Here is a 20,358-nt window from a genome sequence, read left to right as displayed (position 1 = left end):
AGCTTACATAATTGCCTAGGTCACTGGTCAGTGTCACCGAAGAGGAAACGAAACACGTCTGAATACCGTAAAGGGGGAAAGAATCCTAATATGTAGATAAGGAGCATATAGATAAGGAGCCTGGGTCAAATGACCATGTCACTGTGTACAGTGACATGGTCACAGTGTAGGGATTTTGGAATAATTCAAACAAAGGCTACAGGTTATAGGAAGGTAGAGGTTATCATGCCTCACCTGTGTGTCTGTGTACGTGTGAATACTGTAGAGAGGCCTTTGGAGCTCAAACTCCTCTACATTCAGGTGTCGACTCTTCCAAGCCTCTGTATCTGCCATCATCCTCTCTGGGTCTGCCTCTGCCACCACCCCAACCTAAGATAAATAGGAAGCAAAACATTTAATATAGTGGAAGCATACTGTTGTATTTTCATTTAGTGCCACAAGGTGGCAGTGGCGCCTTCACTCATAGGGATGAGTCTTCCCTTGTGGGTCATTTCAACTGACAGGTTGAAAGGGTTAAGTGCAAGATAATGATCCACCTGGTTTCTGAGAGCTTCCAGACGATTCTGTTTCTCTTCTTCTTCTCTCTGCCGCTCAAGCTCCCGCGTCTCTCTCTCTTCCCTTCGCCGCTGCAGCATATCAGCCCGAAACTGCACCCTAAAGGGAGCACAGAGGGTGAGGACATCAGACCTGAGCTGCTCCTCTCTCTTCCTCTGCCACTGCCACGACCAACATTACCTATCGCTCCTGACACAGCAGGCCTCCGGGCTGTGGAGGGTTTTATGGGGCTGCCAGAGAGAAGCTCTTCTCCCATCATCGGTTTTTATCTCTTCCTCAGCCCCCCTCCTGCCCCCCCCAAACCCCCCATGATTTCTGTTCTCATACCTGCCCAGTTCATTCTCACAGCCAAAGTCAACACCATCATCTGGTATTAATGCCAGCCTCTGCGGGTGTCTGCAGAGAAAATGCTGAGCAAATCACATCGAACAGGATGTTTGAAACGCAGAATCCTCCAGGCTAAAATGCTGTGAACCCTCTGGGCAAAAGTTTCAAGTGTAATAACGGCAAGCGCAGTTTGTTAAGGGGTAAATTTCACCCTCAGATACACATTTTTACACTATTAGTCTGTGATGTTCAGTGCAATCCAGGAGTTTTTTTTACACAAGATGCTGTTTATCAGTCTCCCTTAGTCTGTCTTTCAGTTTAAGGGATATTCCAGCAATCTAGTATTGCACTTCCTTAAAGTTCGATGACTCACAATGGACAGATTAACGGTCCAGTGTGGAGTTACGGGGATTAACTCCGGAGCGAGTAACGTTATCATCTCCGGCCCAAGCAGGAAAAGTTAACACAGTGGTTTGTCCGTTCTGGGCTGCTGTAGAAAGATGTTTGCCGGCTCTGTGAAGAGAGACATGTAGATATCAGTGGGCAACTGGGTCTGAAAAGTGAAGCCAATGCAGGGGGCGACTCCTCTGGTTGCAAAAAGAAGTCTGATTGTACAGAAGTCTATGAGAAAATGACCCTACTTCTCCCTTGATTTATTACCTCAGTAAACATTGTAAACATTAGTTTATGGTCTCAATCGCTAGTTTCAAGTCTTCTTCAATACAGCATGATGTTCATTTAGTAAATTATGGTCCCATTTAGAGTCAAATAGACCATAAAGCAGGGTATGGGCCTTTAGGGCCATGGCTACCTTGTGATTGACAGGTCACTACCACGGCGTTGTCCGGTCTGAGAATTTTTTGTGTTTTCATCTTGAAACTTAAAACCTTTCACAGCGTGTTTCATTTCATGAAAGTTAATATTGACATTTTGGTTGCCTAAAAATGTCTTATTCAGTGTTAATATAAGCTAAGTACAACCGAACTTGGCTCCACCCCCTCGTGTCATTTCTGGTTGCAAATAACCGAGACGACGACGGCCAAAAACCAGGATGGCGACGGGCAAAATGCCAAACTCGAAGCTTCAAAACACCAGTCCACAAGCCAATGGGTGACGTCACGGTGACTACGTCTACTTCTTATATATATATACAGTCTATGGTAGATATAAACGGTTCATTCTAGGGTAACAAAAACACAATGACTCTTATTTTCAGGTGATTATACATTAAAGAAAACATACTTAATTATATGATATTCCATTTCTGACAATAGATCCCCCTAAATGTTACACGCTGGTCCTTTAAAAGAAGAATAGTCAAATTGAAGCAGCAGAGGCCGAGATATCCTGACTTTAACCTCCAAGTACGTCTGATCCTATAGTATACTTCCCAAAATGCAACCAATAGCATCCTTTTATCAGAGCCTCCACACCAATAGTTTGTGATGCTGACTTTCTGTCATAAACTTGTAGTCTCCAAGCCCATGCTCAGGTAACCTTGGTGACATCACCAGATGGTAAAGTAAGCTTGATAATGGCTACATTAATAAAAACACATCAATATGTTGTAGTAGTAGTATATCTGTGACTGTAAGAGGTTGTAAGCCCTTAAGCAAAAAGTTAAATGCATGTCACGTCGTTCTTGTAACGGGTAATAATGTATTCTTATTATCTGTTAGCAACTCTTTAAGCATCTCTTTTGAAAACTCAAGGCCCCGTGGTGCACCACTCACCTTTCTTTATCTTGCCTTGCCTGCTCTTCCATGGCGCTCCTGAGATTAGCAAGCCTCTCTCGATCCCTCCGCTCCAGCCTCTCCCTCCTCCTATGCTGCTGTAAATAAAACTGCCTGACCTGAGGGGGGAAAACAACAATTTACAAAGAATAACAACAAAAAGTTAACAGCAGCCGCGAGAAGACGAGCCACACTCCCACTAATTTGACTGCCGCAGAACTCTTAAGGATCGTCATGTCCTATTGATTGTGACAGAGCAGGAATCAGATAAGTGTAAATAGAAAGAATGAGATGATATTTCAATGTCTGGCAGACTATTGTGCTAAATTATATGGAATCCAATGCAGCCTAAATGCTCTCATTAATCAGAGTGTCTCAGGTCACCCATGATCTCCAAGCAGACCCCCGAGGAGAGAGTTAATTAAACCGGCACACACTCACACACACACTTTGTGGAGTTGTTGTACCTGCGAGGACAATAACTAAATTAAATGGTGAAAATACCCAGATAATTATAACAATGTATTCTTTCAATTTGATCTCCATGTGTGCCCGCAATTAAAAAAACCTTCAGTTAACAATAAAATGTGAGGCAATTTGAAGAAAACCTTATGATATAGTATGGTAACATGGTTTTATTCTATATACAGAGCTTGGTCTACATTAAGCCATATTATTTTCTGTGAGAAGTCATTCACACACACACCGAAAGGTTTTAGAATGAGCTGATGTGTCACATATAACTTGGTGCTTTTGAGAAATACTTTCTTTTCTGTGAAATCATTGCCATTTGTTGGGATCCAGCCGAGCCATTAGGACTCTTTAGACTCTTTAAACCTAACCAATCTATACCTTTTGTCTATTAAAATATACAGCAGATCATTCCTGCATGATGAAGAAGCATATGAATCTATAGTGAATTACCATATTTTTTTCCTCAAGATAAACTTGCACACACATGGTTATAAGTTCTGCACACAACATACAGATATTGTGAGCACAGGATAAAAAAATACCACCTGTCATCTAGAAAGAATATTTACTGTAATACACCTACGTATTTATGGAGATCGCTTATACACTGATGTTTTAATTCAACTTGGTTTGCTCATAATACACGTTTTCACAAACGTTGTGTGTAACCCGTTTGTCCACGGTACTGGTAACACATAGGAGTGAAACCACACAAATGACAATGAAATGTGATTGTACGCACTCATATGCATAAATGTCAATATTAAAGGTGCAGTGTGCAGCATTTCACAGCTGAAACTTCTCCCGTCGTGACGCCAAAATGTGAAAATGCAAATGGCCCTATCTAGATTTTGGTTTGTCCATTCTGGGCTACTGTAGAAACATGGCGGCTGGCTCTGTGAAGAGGATCCACTCTGTAAATTATGAATCCTGCTATGGCAAAGGCATGACCCGCCTTACTCTGCCTCTGATTGGCTGGTACGCGTTGCCTTTGTTGGTTGGATTGGGTCGGGTTAGGGTAAGAATATCAGGGTAAGCCAATCAAAAGGAAGAGTAGGGCAGGTCATGCCTTCGCCATAGTGTGATTCATAATATCGCGACCCGTTCAGTATGTAGATATAAGCGGCTCATTCTAAGGTAACATATCAATTCTTATTTCAGGTGATTATACACTAAAGAAAACATGCTTATTAATATTATATTCCATTTCTGCCAATAGATCCTCTTAATTTGTATACACTGTTCCTTTAAGCAAGTGCAACAGGATAAAAAAACGAATGCATTTCTTGTGATGGGTGTGATGATGTTTACTTGTTCTTTGTGCTTTGACCTCATGGCGGCCTCCTTCTCCTGCTCCCTCTTCAGCCTCGCCTCTTCCTCCTCTTGTTGTCTAGCCGCTATAGCTGCCTCCAGCTTCGCCACCTCCTCCTGCTGGGCCCGCCACCGCTGCAGCTACAAACACACATGCAAATACACACCGGGGAGAAATGAAAAGCAAAGTTACTCTACGTTAACAGCTGTCTTGAAAGAATCACTCGCAGGGAGGCGACCAGCTGAGCCCCACTGCCGCGATGCCAACGTGTGGCGTGAACTTTGGAGGAGGTGTCAAAACTTTCTTTCACACTTTGTGCTTGATCACCTCAGGACCCGTCAAAGCATTGAATTATAAAGCAAACCCTTGTGTTTGAGCCCAGAACTTCTTCTAGTGAGGAGAGTGCTGTCCTTATACAGGAATTCAGGACAGGTATCAAGAAAACTGTCACCCATCCAACTTTTAAATTGAAAAGCTTCTGAGCAGTAACTTTTAAATTAAATGTATTAAGCAACAATGTAATTCCAAAATATCAGCTAAGAATATCAGAACAAAGACAAGCAACTGTATGACTATGGATTTTTGTCATTATCCAATTGAGTTTAAAAGTCTTTTATGAAACTAAGAGCGTGTCTGAACAGCCCCTTCTCATTCCCAGGGCGTCAAATACGTATGAGATGCACTGAGCTTTCCATTAACTACAATGTAAACCCATCTGCGTCAGTATCAAACGCTCAGGGAAAGTGATGTGGTGATGTAGTTTAAAGACCGAAAGAGACACACTTGAGGTGGATAGGTCCAACAAACACAAGGCTTTCATCCAGGAGATTCACTTTCACGTTATAATCAGCTGTTTGTTGGTGTCCTGTGTTCACAACGTTTAGTGTCATTTTTACTGTACAAACATAGTACTTTTAAGCCCAACCATGTTCATGTGTTTACTGCGACCAAAAAGTGACGCCGAGGGGTTTGACAAAACGTCATGACGAGTTGGGATGAGGACATATTGATCTGAAGATATGGTAATCAACAAACATGGAGATACATTGTCTTGACAGAACATTGGCAAATATTTCTCTTCTAAAACTGTGTTCACATGCTTGCAGAGATATCAATCTTTACTCACCAAGCTATACATCTGGAAACAGATGGTCTAAACTTATCACACAGACACACACACACACACAGTGAAACGTTTGCTGGGAGTGAGTGACAGGTTCGTTATGCAGCAGGGTCTCTGCGGCGTGCCGGGTATTAGAGTGTTGCATTCCGACCGGGCAGACAGATTCACAGATCTATCAGCGGAGAGCTTAGGAATCCCCCGAAGGAATGAACTGCAAATTAACATGGTCTCACACACATTAGCACCAGCGCTATCATCAAGTCAATCATACTTGATGTACCTCCTGAGAAAAAAGCAGCAGCAGCTGTGTGTTTGAGAGAGGACTTGAAACAATCCAGCCTCTAATCCACTTCTTCCATCTGACAGTGTCAAAGCCGGGTGCTAAATGTTCTGTCTCATACAGACATTAAGGGCTCTCTTTTCTATGAAAACTGAGTTCAATATGTAGTTTTCATGACCAGAAGAGCAATCCTGAATAACATACAGTATACCAAAACTGTTTTCCAGTGGTCTTGCACTGTTCATTTGTTCCACTGCTTTTCCCCTGGTAACACTTTATAATAACCATCATTTATGAATGGTAAATTGATATTTAATCAAACTTAGTTAATAATTATTTTACCGTTAACAAACAATGAAATTAAAATTAAAAATGTTTACTAATTATTAGTAATGCTATATTTTATTTATTATATTATTTTGTATTTATTATGGATGGATGGATAAAATGTTATAATGTGTGCAACAATAAACTGTTTAAATAAAATTAATTATAGCATTTCATTGTTTGTTAACAGTAAAAAAAACTATTAACTATGTTTAATTAACTCAATTTAAATCAATTTACCATTTATAAATGATGGTTATTATAAAGTGTTACCTTGTTTGTGTTAATATGTAATGTTCACCTTTTGTTGTTGGCATTGCCCTGTGTAATATAATATACTCTATTGTGAAACGTCACAGTAATGACTCCAATAACTACTAGTGTTGCCCCGAGCTAAACACCAGACCTATACAAAACCTCAGCACATTCAAGTTAACATAAATTGAAAGGATGCCTAATAAAACGCTTTAGTTCACATTATTATAACATTATTTTTGGGTGTATAAAACAAACCATAAACATTTGAGACATGAGCAATGTTAAATGTTATGATCCATGATTGTTTGGGGCTTTATGTTTAGTAAATATTGCACAGATCTGTTTTTCCATAGTGCATATAAAGGGTTTAAACACATTTTAAACTACACGTTGCGGAGTGTGCTGTTGGCCTACAGGGCTCTAACGTAGAAGCTGACCATCCAGTTGCATGTCATTCCTGTCTTTCTCTCCTTCTCTCCCTCTGAAAATTATATTAAAGAAGCTTGTTTTTAAAAAAAAAAATACAGAAAAACAAGCCCACATAATTAAACCATCCATCAAACTGCAGCCTGGCCCAGATAAGATACCTGCATGTTTGATGCTGGGAACCGTGAGAGACGAGTTGTATAAACAACCTGGTGGGTCTGTAAAGGACGTTTTTTTGAGACACTAAAAAACAAAGATCTGTCACATGACAGATAACGCTATCTTTGTTTTTTGTGTCATAAAGTGTCATAAAGCAAAAGTCTGAAGTTCAAATGCAGAGGTCACTCAAGGTCACGGCACAATCTGAAATGTATTATTACAGCTTAGATCCATGAACACCGTAAGAGCCACAGCGGCTGAACGGATTTTGTCTTGTCTTTCTTGTTTAGGCAGAGATGAAAAGGCATTTTAGGGAGCACAAAGAGAATAAAATGGTCATTATGTACAGTCTACAGTAATGTGTCACTAGAATCTCATTTTCTGTGAATTCAAAGGGAAATGGGACACCATCCTTTTTCATGGCAGCACAGAAACGACTGCAGAGATGTCAGAATAACAAAAGAATGATAGCCCTTTTATCTGCACACTGCAGCCTGCTCAAAGCCTTTCTTAATATAACTGTACAGTTATCGTGATGTCTTTTGTCAGGGGGTGTTGCTGCAGCAGCCATCGTTGTAACTTTCCATTGCAGGTCATTTAATGCCAAACTTTAGATGTAGAACAGATGAGTGAAACAGATTTGGTATGAACTCATGCTAATCATCACTCCTCCAAGAAATTCTTTGTATTTCCACAGCTGGCACGGCACAATAAGACTTTTCCTGAGGTACATAACAGGTACGTCACTTTGCGGAGGAAAGATTATACACATTTCGAGCAATTAGCTCCTCAGAGTTGTCAGCTGAAACACTGTGTGGCCCACGCACTGTCTCAACTACTGAGAGTCTACCGACGCTGTCCATTCGACCACCAGAGGATGAAGAGTCGTACTTGTTAGTCACTAACACTCAGTAGCGGGGGATCTGCTAACACACAGTGCCTAAAACATAACACTAATTACTGCAGGACGGGTACACAGATCATGCGGATACACTGCCGTTCAAAAGCTTGGAATTTCCTGCCACGAACGCTTGATCAGCTACAGTCAGAGAGGACTACTCTATATTTTTTCGAATGGTATTTCGTGCTTTGAGGTTTTAGAAAGGCCTCTTTAAAAACAGATGTCATTTTGTAAGGGGAACTGTAGAAACATGGTGGAGCAACATAGTGGACTCCGTGAAGAGGACCCGCTCCCCATGTAGATGTAAACGGCTCATTTTAAGGTAGCAAAAACACAACAATTCTTAGTTTTAGGTGATTATACACTAATGAAACCACAGTTATTAATATTATATTCCATTTCTGCCAATAGATCCCCCCTCAATGTTACACACTGGTCCTATAAATAGAAACAGCTACCTGTTTCAGTTTCAAGTGCACAATAATGCCTATAACAAGCTGGAATTAACAGGCGTGTTGTTTTAGCAAAGCTAATTTTCAAACTTCTACATACTATGGACAGACAAATCACAGTTTAAACCTATTCAATCTAACCACTTAGTAGACTGAGGTTTCCAAAAGATTTAGAGCCCAATTGCACCGTTGTGGTTCAATAATGATCAAGGTTCAATTACGCTTTTCTGGACTGTAAATCAAATTCAGAATAAAGGTTTTGGGAAATTGTTTAGAACAGTATTCTCCCGTGTCATGCAACACTGTGAGGATATCGACTAAACGGAGGTTTTAAAGAGAATCTATTATGCTTTTGTGCTTTTTCCCTTTCCTTTAGTGTGTTATATATTTTTTTATGTGCATGTAAAAGTTCTGCAAATTACAAAGTCCAGGCCAAAGGGAGTTTTTCTCCCCCACAGAAACACTGCTCCTGAACTGCCTGAAACGCCTCGCTTGAAATCCCGCCGTTTCTTCCATAAGATGGTGATGTCACCAAGTAACACATTTGCATAATACCTGCCCTAGCGGCTAGTTTGGCACGCCCTCAAACAAAGCAAGTTAGAGCGGACCTGGAGCGGAGTCCGAAGAGTTTGATTCGGTTGACCAATCACAACAGAGTGGGCCAGCTGACCAATCAGAGCAGACTGGGCTGCAGCACAGCCGGTATGAGAAAAATAAAGTGTTTTTTGAACATTAAAGCATGTAAATATGTTCTAGTAGAAACCCAAAATACAAGTATGCACCTGAAAATAAGCATAATAGGTCTCCTTTAATCATTTAATTATTCTTTTGGGGCAAAAACTATTTCAAATGTAAATAATACATTTGGTGTCTAAATTATACTGTTTTTATCCATGTTAAAAATAGCAGTTATCGAAGGAAAGAAGAAAAATCAATATAACAGTTGATTCCAAACTTTTGAACGGCAGTCCACGTTAATCTGTAACAGTGCTGTTTATATTGCAAAGTAGAGCAGGTAATGAAAAATCTGATTTTGCAATAAAAGAAAACCTCTCATCCTATGAAAATCTTTCTTCTGACGACTGTTGGGCCGCTCATCTCTTTCCCACCTGAGCATGTTGCAACAATCTGTCATCCCTCCAGGCTTTATTTACTAATGTGGAAAACACAATCGCTCATCAAAGATGCCTGGGAGTAAGATGTAAGTGGGAGGCAGAATGAAAGCAAGGACAGAATAAAAGGCTTGAATGAACAGTAACACCAAGAACAATGCCAGCTAATTACAGCAGCCAGAACACTGCAGAACAAACAGCTGATAATTCGAGAAGAAGAGTCTGTCTTTTAGTGATAAATATGAATATTTCATGCATGCAGTGTTACTAGTTATCTTAATTTTACTTTTCACAATACACACCCTCTACAATCACATCTGGAGCTCACTCTGAAACTGAACAACCGCTTTTTGATCGTCATCTGAATCCAGCTGGCCATCTTTCCACGGCCAATCTGTGGCTCTCAGGAAGAAGCTGTGGTCTGTGTGACAGCCTTGCCCTTTCCAAAACAGAAGGGTACAAGCTCAGTCTGAAATCAATTACCCTGGATTTCCTCCCACTGCATGTCCCTCAGAAGAGAGCTGGCAGCATGCGGCCTCGCTCCCTGTCATGAGGTCAGAACCAGACCGGTCCTGACCACAAATCCTCCAATATGTGCTCTCATCTGAAGTCATGGAGGCACAGAGAAGACGAGATGTGGAGGGTGTTTATTTGCATAATCACACAAGGAAGCAATTTACTACCGTAGCCGACAAGTACCATCACAGCAGTCCTTTATCTTCTTAATCTGTTTCAAGAATGCTGTGGTTTAAACCATGTAGTCAACATCAGTAGAAGCTGTTCCAAGAGGGTCACTATTCGATTATCCATTGTAGCAAAGTATCATCTAGATCTAAACCCTTTTTCAGTGATGGAAGAAGTATTAAGACCTTTTACTTAAGTAAAAGTAGCAATACTAGTATAAAACAAAACATACTTTGTTACAAGTACTTTAATAAAAGTACAAAAGTATTAGCATCAAAATATACTTTAATTAGTGATGCATTAATGTGTTCATCACTTTAATGCTGCAGCTGGTAAAGGTGGAGCTAAGTTTAAGTACTTTATATACTGCTGGGTAACTTAACTTGTGATAATACATCATAATGTATTAGTTGATTTTCTATGAATAATCTGAATATGCAAAGTAACTAGTTACTAAAGTTGTCAAATAAATGTAGTGGAGTAAAAGTATAAAAGTAACATAAAATGTAAATACTCAAGTAAAGTACAAATACCTCAAAATTGTACTTAAGTACAGTACTTAAGTACAATATATATAGTATAATTGTACTTAATTACAGTACTTAAGTACAATTAAAAAGTACAATATGGAGTGGAGTAAAAGTATGTGTGAGATTAATATGCGATTAATCGTGATTAAATATTTGAATCGATTGACAGCCCTTATTGTTATATGTGCATTTTACACATGCCCAGGGACAATGGATGTAAACTAGCATTGTGCTATACCTGGTGCAAAACATTTAGTGTACACTGTCCTTGTCTTAAATAAACCAATAAATGAAATGAACAAAATAGAAATTGCCATCTAATACTTTTAGCAACGTCAATTATTAACTCATTACTTAGCTAACTATTTCAAAATCCATTACTTTAAGCGAACAATTTAAACTCTGCTCACTAGTTTTCACAAACTCTCAATGTAACAGGCGGTGTTAATGTGTTGCAGCTGACTCAGCTTACTGGTTCACACCAAGGTCACACCAATTTGTATTCCTGTTAGGGCTATGTATTTTCCTCCTTAGGACAGATATGTGGATATATTTTTCAATCAAATAACCCTTTCTATTTTTTTGTTGAGTTTAGTTAATTAGTTGGTCTTTCCACGTAACCCCTGGCAACTGCAGAAGAACCCCCGCAGGGTACAAAGTACACTATGCAGAAAAGCAAAGCTAAACAACTGAGGATGAACTGCTTTTAAATGATAAATAATGATGGTGACCAGGAGTCCACCATAATATATAAATGTTGATATGCTTCGAGGTGGCCTGCCAGCTGCATTGCACCAGCCTTCTATGAAATCATATCATACTATACAGCACACATAGTAAAATATAAATACAATTTAGAGTGTGGAAAGGGAGTTGATCTCAAGAGGGGTGAATGACTCACGGTGGAGTCAGGGGAGTTGCTTGTGTTGGTCGGAGGGAGCAGCTGCAGCAGAAAACAAAGCGTTAAAGAAGCAGATGCGATGGGAGGAGAATCCATCTTGTGTCGCCGCTGAGTCGCTGTGCTGGGATGATAAAGGCATTGGAAAGAAAGATTGGATGCAAACAGGAGTCCATCTGAGCCTCCACACAAACTGAAATGTGTGCACATGCACTGCATAAATAAAAAAACGTGGATGTGGAAAAGTCATGGGAATGAAAACGTCTGTGTGATTTTATTTTTCTTATTGCCTCAGAGAGCCATGAAAACTAAACCCAGAAATGAGTTTGCCATAGTCAGAGGCGTGTAGTTTATGTTCTGCTGCAGGTCTACCTACAGTATACTGAAAGTCAAAGGCCAGTGCTCCAGAGCTGAAGTCTTACACAGACTCAATACACAATATACCAGATTTCACGGATGCAAGCCAAGGCAACTCGGCTATCACTTTGCACACACATCGACAAGGATAATATTCCATAAGGCCACTCACACAACTACTCAACTACGCAACAACTATGCCCGGCAACAGGATCCACACAGCACACTCACCTCTCTCTCTCTCTAACCTGACAACACGCTGTACAACTGTTCACCTCATGCACACAGCAAGTCTATCACAATTACTTTTTCTGGCTGCACATTACTTTTGATTATATGTGGGATACTTGGGTCACTGGCAGTATCATGTGACTATCATGTGACCAGAGCGCTTACCCTATAAAGATGGCGTCTCCGTGCAGATTTATTAAGTCTGAAGAAGAGCTTGTGCTCAAAACGTCACCTACGAAGATGTGCCAATAAATTGCAATCTAAGGGTGCTACAGTGTGCGGATCTTCTTTTACGTTTTTCATTGGTCTCTTTTGGATGTGCGTGATCCCCTTACATTGTTTAACATAAGAGGAAACACCACAATAATTGTCTGTATTCATATTTGTGAGTAAATGTTTTGCAATTAATGAATTCTGCTGGACATAGTATTCTTTAAAATAGACATTTTTAGTGGCAATTGCAAGTTACAAATAATAATAGAATGATTTTTTTCAGAGACCCCCCCAAAATTTAGATGTTGCGTCTTTCAGGGGGTCTCATCCCCGTATTTCGCACACTGTCAAAGGACCCTGTTGTTTGCAAAAATGCTGTAAAAAGGAGTTTGCAGGTACATACTACTGTCTTGAATAACATATTACATCATTTTAAGAACCTGTGATGTCTTTTCTCCCCACACAACTCTATTATGCCACCGCTGTTGCAGCTGTATCTAAAGTAGCTCATTCTGACAGAACTGAATGTGAAGTGATCATTGCCCTTGAATTTGCTTCGCGTCACTTACATCAGTAGTAAATTGCAGAGCACAGTGAAGGATAAAGTGAAAACAGTCCAATGGAATGTAATAATCATCTGTATAATGAAAGCAAGTCAGGAGAAAAACTACCTGTCCAACATGATGTATTATGTTAGTCAAAGTGAAAGAATCTGCAAGCTGTTGCTAGAAACTGTAGAATCCCAGGACATAAAACGTGCAGCAAAACAGATTAAAGTGGAAAAATACACTACATTTTATATATGGCAACAGGGAAATAATACATTAATATATTTTTTTTGGATAGGGGTCACTCTCCTATTGAGGCCGAATCAAGATCAATACATTTGAACTATATAAACTCCAAAACCGAGCAACGTTCGCTCTCTTTTCCCTTGTGCCTTGCTCACCTTAGCTCTATATAGGCTACTCTATCTACTGTTTTACAAACTGTTTACACATTTGTGTATATAGATCTATTACTTCTCATATGCATATACTAATGTAAAGATTAGATTTATTTTTGTGAAGATTTATTTTATACAGTATACATATTGTTTTCTGCTCCTTAAGTTAGATCTGGAACTATTTAATATGGTGCACCTTACTTGCTTGTAAGGTGAGTGATGATTAAGATTGGCGGAGTGATATGAAGTAAGAAGTGATGTGCCACCTTTTGGTTATGGGTGTTCAGTTGTCCTACGCTTGAGTTGAGAAATTAAAGTGGATCCTGTTGCACAGACGAAGCTCTCCCCGTGCTCTTGCTTTACCCACAGCCCTACGGTAGTTTAATTAAGTAACAAGTACGTTTATAGTTAAGGCAACGAGAAGCGAGAATTTATTAGTTTAAATTCAAAGAAGGTGAGCACATGCAAACTCCACAGGTCTCAAGGAAGCAAGCCTACAGCAGGACCTTCTTCCTGCAAATAGTGCAAATACTAATCCAGCATGCTGTCCCCTGTTTGGTGATATGTCCTGTTATTTGACAAAACTAGACTCAGTGGTGACAGCCCACACGAACCCAACCTCAGTACATCACAGACTCTTGTTATCTAATCAGCCGTAGGACAACAGCACTATTTTTTTCTTTAAAAAACTGGCAGGCAAAGCAAATTCAATTTGTACAACACATGGACTTGTTCACATGAGTAAGTTGTTTGTTGTGCGAATGTGAGCGAGCACCCCTCAGAGACAGCAACATCATGTTTGCAAGACCATCCTTATTAGCCTGTTTGCATTCACAGCCCATCCCAAGTGGCAGCTAAAGCCAGAGATGCTGTCAGGCAGCCTGGCGTAATATGCAGCCTCGTCAGCAGATGTAGTGTACACAAGAAGGCAGTCAGACATTACTGCCTGTCTGGTCTCTCACAGCTATATCACATCTACACATATGTAAAGGATATCATGCATAATATGTAGTGGAAACCAGCTGAATTCTACTCCACCAGTCGATGTGAGTGCCTAGAAGTAGACCACAGAGAGCCTATACTGGGTGAGCTGCAGAAGTATACTAATAAACTCATACATCCACTTCCTGCAGGGATTAGTATGGGTTGGAGGCACAGAACTGTAGCATAATTGCTAACATAAAGTTGGATATGTTCCTGACATGTGACAGCTTCTGGTGTGACGGTGTACCAGAAGACCCTAACCTTCTCTCTGAGATGCGAGCAGATGTCCTGCTGGTGCTGGCGGCCTCTGTGGAGCTCCAGCTCCTCCTGGTGGGCATGTCTCGCCTCCTGCAGGGTGGCCAGAGCTCTGGCCAGCAGCTCCTCCTGGTCCCGCTGACGCTGCTGGGTCACCACTCTCAGCTGTGCCTGGGTGAAGCGCTGCCAGTCCCACACACGCTCATGCTCCATCTGGAACATGCACAGAGAAGGCAGTTAGTCTTACTTGGTCAAGTATAGTTATTCTTATAAGCTTGGAACAAAAACCATCACCTAAGACAGAAATTGAACACAGTGTGCAAGGTTGAAGTACTGCGAGGCCCAAGGGGCAACACTGCTGTATTATACATGGTGTTGTGCAAAATTGATGACACACAAACAGAAATCCACAAACACCCCTACATGATATACTGTCTATAATAATGTCAGCAGGACCACAGGGAAAACTGGGTGTCAGATCTGGCTCTGCTGCTGCATAAAATGGTCCCTCCTCTCTCCTGGCTGTGAAATGTCCTGAAGGAAAACAGTTCCTTTCTGCGTGAGGGCTGCCTGTAGCTATTCATCATTGTGTCAGCGCTCACAGAAGCTGCATCACTTGGCTGCCTCATTGGAACAGAGGGAATGATATTCATCTATGGGCTAATAGCGGCTAACTGACGGTGGGAAGGCATTAGACGGCTGACTGGTTTTATTGAAAATGAGTGAGCTGACAGACCTGCCAACGGGAACAGAAGTGCCAAAGGCAGTCGAGCAAATCCTGTTTATTAATGCACAACTTTAGAACTTGAGGAAGATCCACCCTTTGTTCTTCACTTTCTCCTGTCCTCTCCTTCACTACCCTTGCCTTCTTTGTGTCGTTGTGTGAGTTAGCATGAACACAGCGTGTGTGTGCATACATATGCACAACACATTAGATACAGTTTGTATGTGCAACCATCCACCGCACCGTGTCTGCAGTGCACACTTAAAGCTGCAGTGCGTAGAATTGGAGCAAATGTGATTCAAAAAGTTATTTTCACAAAACGGTCACTATATCCTGACAGTAGTGCATGAGACAGGTAATCTGTAAAAAATCATGTGCCTCTGTGTCCTCTGGTGCTCCTAATGGCATCTGCAAGATTTCACAGACCGGAGGAAAACAACCAATCAGAGCCGGGCTGGAGCCTGCTGTCTCAGAGCAGCTGTCAATCACTTGCGAACTCCGATCAAACGGTAAAATTAGGCAGCGTCGATCAAATATGAATCAATATTCTGTTACTGTAATGCCTATTATGTATGTATTTATGTTTTCAGAAACATCTTGTAGTGTACTGTTTAGCTGTAAAATGAGAAAGTTTGTGACCCGGCAGCCATGTTGAGACCAGTTGAGGAAATACCAAGCACCGCCCACCAGCCAGAGCAAACTGAGGAGGAGGTGCAGAAGTCTATTTTTCTCAGAACACTTGAATTACAATATGCTGAAAGGTTATTATGGAATTTTTGCCCAATGATACCAAAAATATTCTGCCTTCTGCAGGTTTAATGCGGCACGACATTTAGTTTTGCTGCTGCATCCTCATTCCCTCTGCAGAGTGCTGTCTCCTGGAGGACTGAGCTACACAAAGGAGGAAATAAAATCGGCTGCACAGTCAGAAAAAGGTAAGAGGTATGATGTATTACCACTATTGCCAAGGAACATTATGAGGGCATTACTATGAAATGGCCTCCTACTTGTTATGAGAGAACATCAAAGAGTAATAGACAATAAAGAGCCCCATCCAGCAGAGGGAGACTCTAAGCTAGCTGGTGTGCCGCCATCTGGGAGACTAGTTCAACTTTAGGTCAGCAGAAGGAAAACATGTCCACATACTTCTACATGCAGTCAGAATAAAGAGGCTCTTTGCGGAGATAGCGATATGTACCAGAAAAACTGCCATAAGAAAACATTTTGTTCAGCGTCTTGGGATGAAGAGACAGAAGAAAGTAAATGTCACTATAATGTAACTTTCTTCTCTATTTTCCTTTGGATATTTCTTTGCAAGATCAAAGAAAGAAACTGAAATGACTCACAAAAGCATAAAGTAAAACTCCTAAGAAAAGGTTCTCTCTCACACTATTCTTCCACCACCACCACCAAAAATGGGAGAATGTTCAAAACAGCGGAAATTGCAAGCAATTGTAAGGAATATGGGAGCTGATTTATCACCGAGACTCTTAAATTGTTACACTGCACAAACCTTTTAACTGTGGTAATATGTCACACCTGCTATAGCTATAAAACAGAGCGGCTGTATCTTGTGTTAGAATTTAAAGAAGACTGACAGAAAATGATGCTATCATCCTGAAATGACTGCACGCAGATGGAACTAGAATGGCAGGTGAGGAAAGTATTAAGGCTCAAGCAGGAGACGCCTTCAACGCTCTGAGGTGAAAAAACAATATAAGAAGTGCTTAGAGCGAAGGCGTAGACTCCATAGAAACAATTCTGCAATTACAGTGCCAACTATAGAATTTTTCAATCGATCCATATGTCTGCAAGAGTAATGGGAATTATTTTTCACACAGCGAATACGAAGGCAATATCTGCCCAAAGCAGACTGCTGCTAAACAGACAGGGTTCTTATTTTCACTTTATTTCTAATGGAGCCAAAAATGTGCAGGTGTAGTCACTTCAACTAGGGGACCATCCTTTGAGCTTACTGGATACTAATAAATGTTCATTTAAACCTGCAGGAGGTAGAGTGTTTTTGGCATCATTGGGCAAAAATTCCATAATTACCTTTCAGCATATTGTAATTCAAGTGCGCTGAGAGATAACTAGACTTCTGCACCTCCTCATGGCTCTGTTTTAGGCTTTAAAATATCTACTTTCAAACTTTCTCATTTTACAGCTAAACAGTACACTACAAGATGTTACTGAAAACATTTGAGGCGAGAAATAGGAATAGAATATTGATTCATATTTGATCAGCGCTGCCTAGTTTGAACGTTTGGCTCAGGGACGGCAGGCTCCAGTTCGGCTCTGATTGGTTGTTTTCTTCCGGTCTGTGAAATCTTGCAGATGCCATTGGGAGCACCGGAGGACACAGAGGCCCATGATTTTTTTCAGATTATCTGTCTCATGCACTACTGTCAGGATCCAATCCAATCCAAATTTTTTGAAAAAGCCGATTTAAAAACAACAAAAGTTGAACAAAGTGCTGTACAGTTAAACATAAAAAACATAAAACACCACAATAAAACACTAAGACCAACTTAAAACCAACAGGATATAGTGACCGTTTTATAAAAATTACTTTTCTTTATCGTATTTGCTCCAATTCTACCCACTGCAGCTTTAAGATACAGAAAACCCCAAAAAGGCCTGTAAAAGAATCTACATTTTGTTTTCCAAACACTGTAGTCAGAATAACATTCATGCTCTTAATCAGTGAAGTTTCAGCAACTCAATATTTAGTTCACACTGATTATACGCTGCACGCAAGCCAGCTTAATTATGACTAATAGCTGTATTAGGTGGAGTCAGCTCTACATCAACTCTGGGTCTGTCTCTGAGGAAGTGAAAAGAGTGTGAGAGACACATCTCTACTTCTCACACACACACACCCCAGAACCAAAGGCTGAGCGATCACAGTTCTAAATGCAGCACCCAGCTGGAACTGATATAACGACAGGTCTCTGGATGCGGGTGAGGGTGAGGGAGGAGAGCGCTGCTGGCGGTTGTCATGGCGATGCAAGGCAGTGGCGTGAGCGAGCCATCCACGGAGGGTGACACGGCACATCCTGCGGCGTGCTGAGCGGCTCATTGTCCAGGCTTATCTGTGTGTCTCCCTGCACAGTTCAGGCTGCTGAGCTGCATTGATCAGGGAGCCTGGGACTCACACTGCAGGGATGCTTCAGACGTCTTTAGATGGGTGGGAGAGGAAGGGCATCGATATACAGTATGTGCATGTGTGCGTCCATCCACTGAAGTGGTCATGTAAGTGTTTAGTCATGGAGAAAAATTAAAAAGGGCAATAGGCAGCAGTGCCACACAGAACCCCCAATGGCTCAGTGGTCAGCAGATCACACTGTGGTTGTACTCTGCAGCTTCAAGGTGTTAATGTAACTGTGAGAGTGTGAACAGGACTCCCCTGGAAAAGAGAGCACTTCTCTCAGCCACACTTCCCCAGATTAAAGAAACCAGCATGTTAGGCCCGTTTGTTTGAAATTGGGGTGTCACTATATACCAGTATTGGCGATAACCGTGATAGTTAAAAATGAAATATTGGTATCATGTTAATAATACACATATGATAATATTGTGTAAATAATCCAGCGCCTCCTAAATCATTTTATATATACAGTATACAGACTCTCTCTCTACCTCCCTACACATGTATTTTGAGTGTAATTCATTTGCCAAAAAAGAGACAATTGTCACAATTGTGACAGTTTGAAACATAACCTAAACACTTGATTATCAAAGATGTTGCTGATTAATGATCTTTTCTGTTTGGTAAACTTAGTTGATCTATTTAATATGCAACTAAATCAATTTTCTTTTTTCTTCAACATGTTTTTGCCAAAGTATACTGACCAGCTCTTCTCTAGTTTTCTCAGGGAAGAGTCTTTGCAGCATGTCCATGCAGAGCGCTCTGTGGTTGGGTATGTCATGAGTGTACTGGGACAAAGTGAACTGGAAGCGCTGGTGGTCGTCTGCACACCAGCCACAGAACCTGAAACAGATTCCAACCCAGAAAACACATTCATTAAAATGAATATTACTATGACACTATAGGCTACGTTCCAAATCTCACACTTTTTCTTTTTACTTTTACTTTTAACGCCACAAGAGTTGACAGAAATTCATGCTGCCTTTTTTTTTACGGATGCAATATATTATAGCTAAAAAAATGTATGGTATAGAATATATAGAATATTTTTAGAATAATTTTCTTAAAGGATACAGTTTTTATTAAGTTTCAGTTTACTAAAAATATTTGGGACATACAATATCTTTTTCTGGCATACTAAATAGAACGGTAGTATGGGTATTGGAACACACCCAATTTTCCCCTTCCTTTGTTTCACTCCACTTCATTTCCAAAGGATACATATTGATAAATTGCACACTACTCATAGAAGCTAAATGTGCAATATAGAGACCATGTGGAAATAAAAATCAAGAGACATTGATATAATCAACCTCCTGGTGAGAAAGACTTGTCTTGTTCAACAGCTTGCTCCCGGGGAATAAAGTGACTGTGCATCTATATGCTGTCGATGTCCTGCTGAGTTTCTAATCTTTCATCTTGATCTGCCCGGCTCCACCGGAGATCTAGCTATACCTGCATTTATCATAATGGATGGCTGAAAATCATTAAAAGCCTATTTCTATCGATAGTGAGTGGAATATTGAAGGGAGTGCAGTCAGACACATATTCCACATTAGCTGCAAAAATCACTACAATTTCCTTGTTCAATCCATGTGTAAGCATTTAGAATTATGAAAAGAAGCAGAGCTGAACTTCAGTTTGTCCTCGGGCCTACCTGTCAGTTCTTTGCAGCTGATCTTGGAGACTCTGCAGCCTCCTCTGGTACCTTTCTGACAGGGAGAGGAAGGCCTGGATCAGGGAGTCCTTCAGCTCTGGGTAAGGGCAGTCTGAATCAAAAACCTCCTCTGGAATGTTTTCCATGTTCACCAGACTTTCTGAAGTACTAGTAAGATATTTCTGCGGGGAACAATATGACCATCTTTGAGATATATAATGAAATGTTTAGACATTTGCTTTGGTGACACACTGTAGCGCAGTGGTTCCCAAACTATTTTCATTTACAA

At 40.7% G+C, this 20,358-nt stretch overlaps 2 protein-coding genes across 2 annotated transcripts in view; both read right to left on the bottom strand.

Moving 5' to 3' along the window:
- The window catches only part of LOC141782758 (activin receptor type-1-like), a 201,142-nt gene that overhangs the window by 51,034 nt on the left and 129,750 nt on the right, over positions 1-20,358 (bottom strand). The gene's annotated exons all lie outside the window — the stretch shown is intronic.
- Positions 1-20,358, bottom strand: part of LOC141782752 (coiled-coil domain-containing protein 148-like) — a 33,715-nt gene that overhangs the window by 1,436 nt on the left and 11,921 nt on the right. Inside the window, exons 8-14 of the mRNA XM_074659426.1 lie at positions 20,070-20,251; positions 19,117-19,255; positions 14,544-14,750; positions 4,401-4,541; positions 2,616-2,734; positions 537-654; positions 235-369 (exon numbers count right to left, since the gene is read on the bottom strand). Coding sequence (XP_074515527.1) covers positions 235-369; positions 537-654; positions 2,616-2,734; positions 4,401-4,541; positions 14,544-14,750; positions 19,117-19,255; positions 20,070-20,251 — 1,041 coding nt within the window. The remainder of the gene's footprint in view (positions 1-234; positions 370-536; positions 655-2,615; positions 2,735-4,400; positions 4,542-14,543; positions 14,751-19,116; positions 19,256-20,069; positions 20,252-20,358) is intronic.

This window comes from Sebastes fasciatus, chromosome 14 (assembly GCF_043250625.1).
Source record: "Sebastes fasciatus isolate fSebFas1 chromosome 14, fSebFas1.pri, whole genome shotgun sequence".
In the NCBI taxonomy this organism is placed as follows: Eukaryota; Metazoa; Chordata; class Actinopteri; order Perciformes; family Sebastidae; genus Sebastes; species Sebastes fasciatus.
This window is presented reverse-complemented; position numbering and strand designations above follow the sequence as displayed.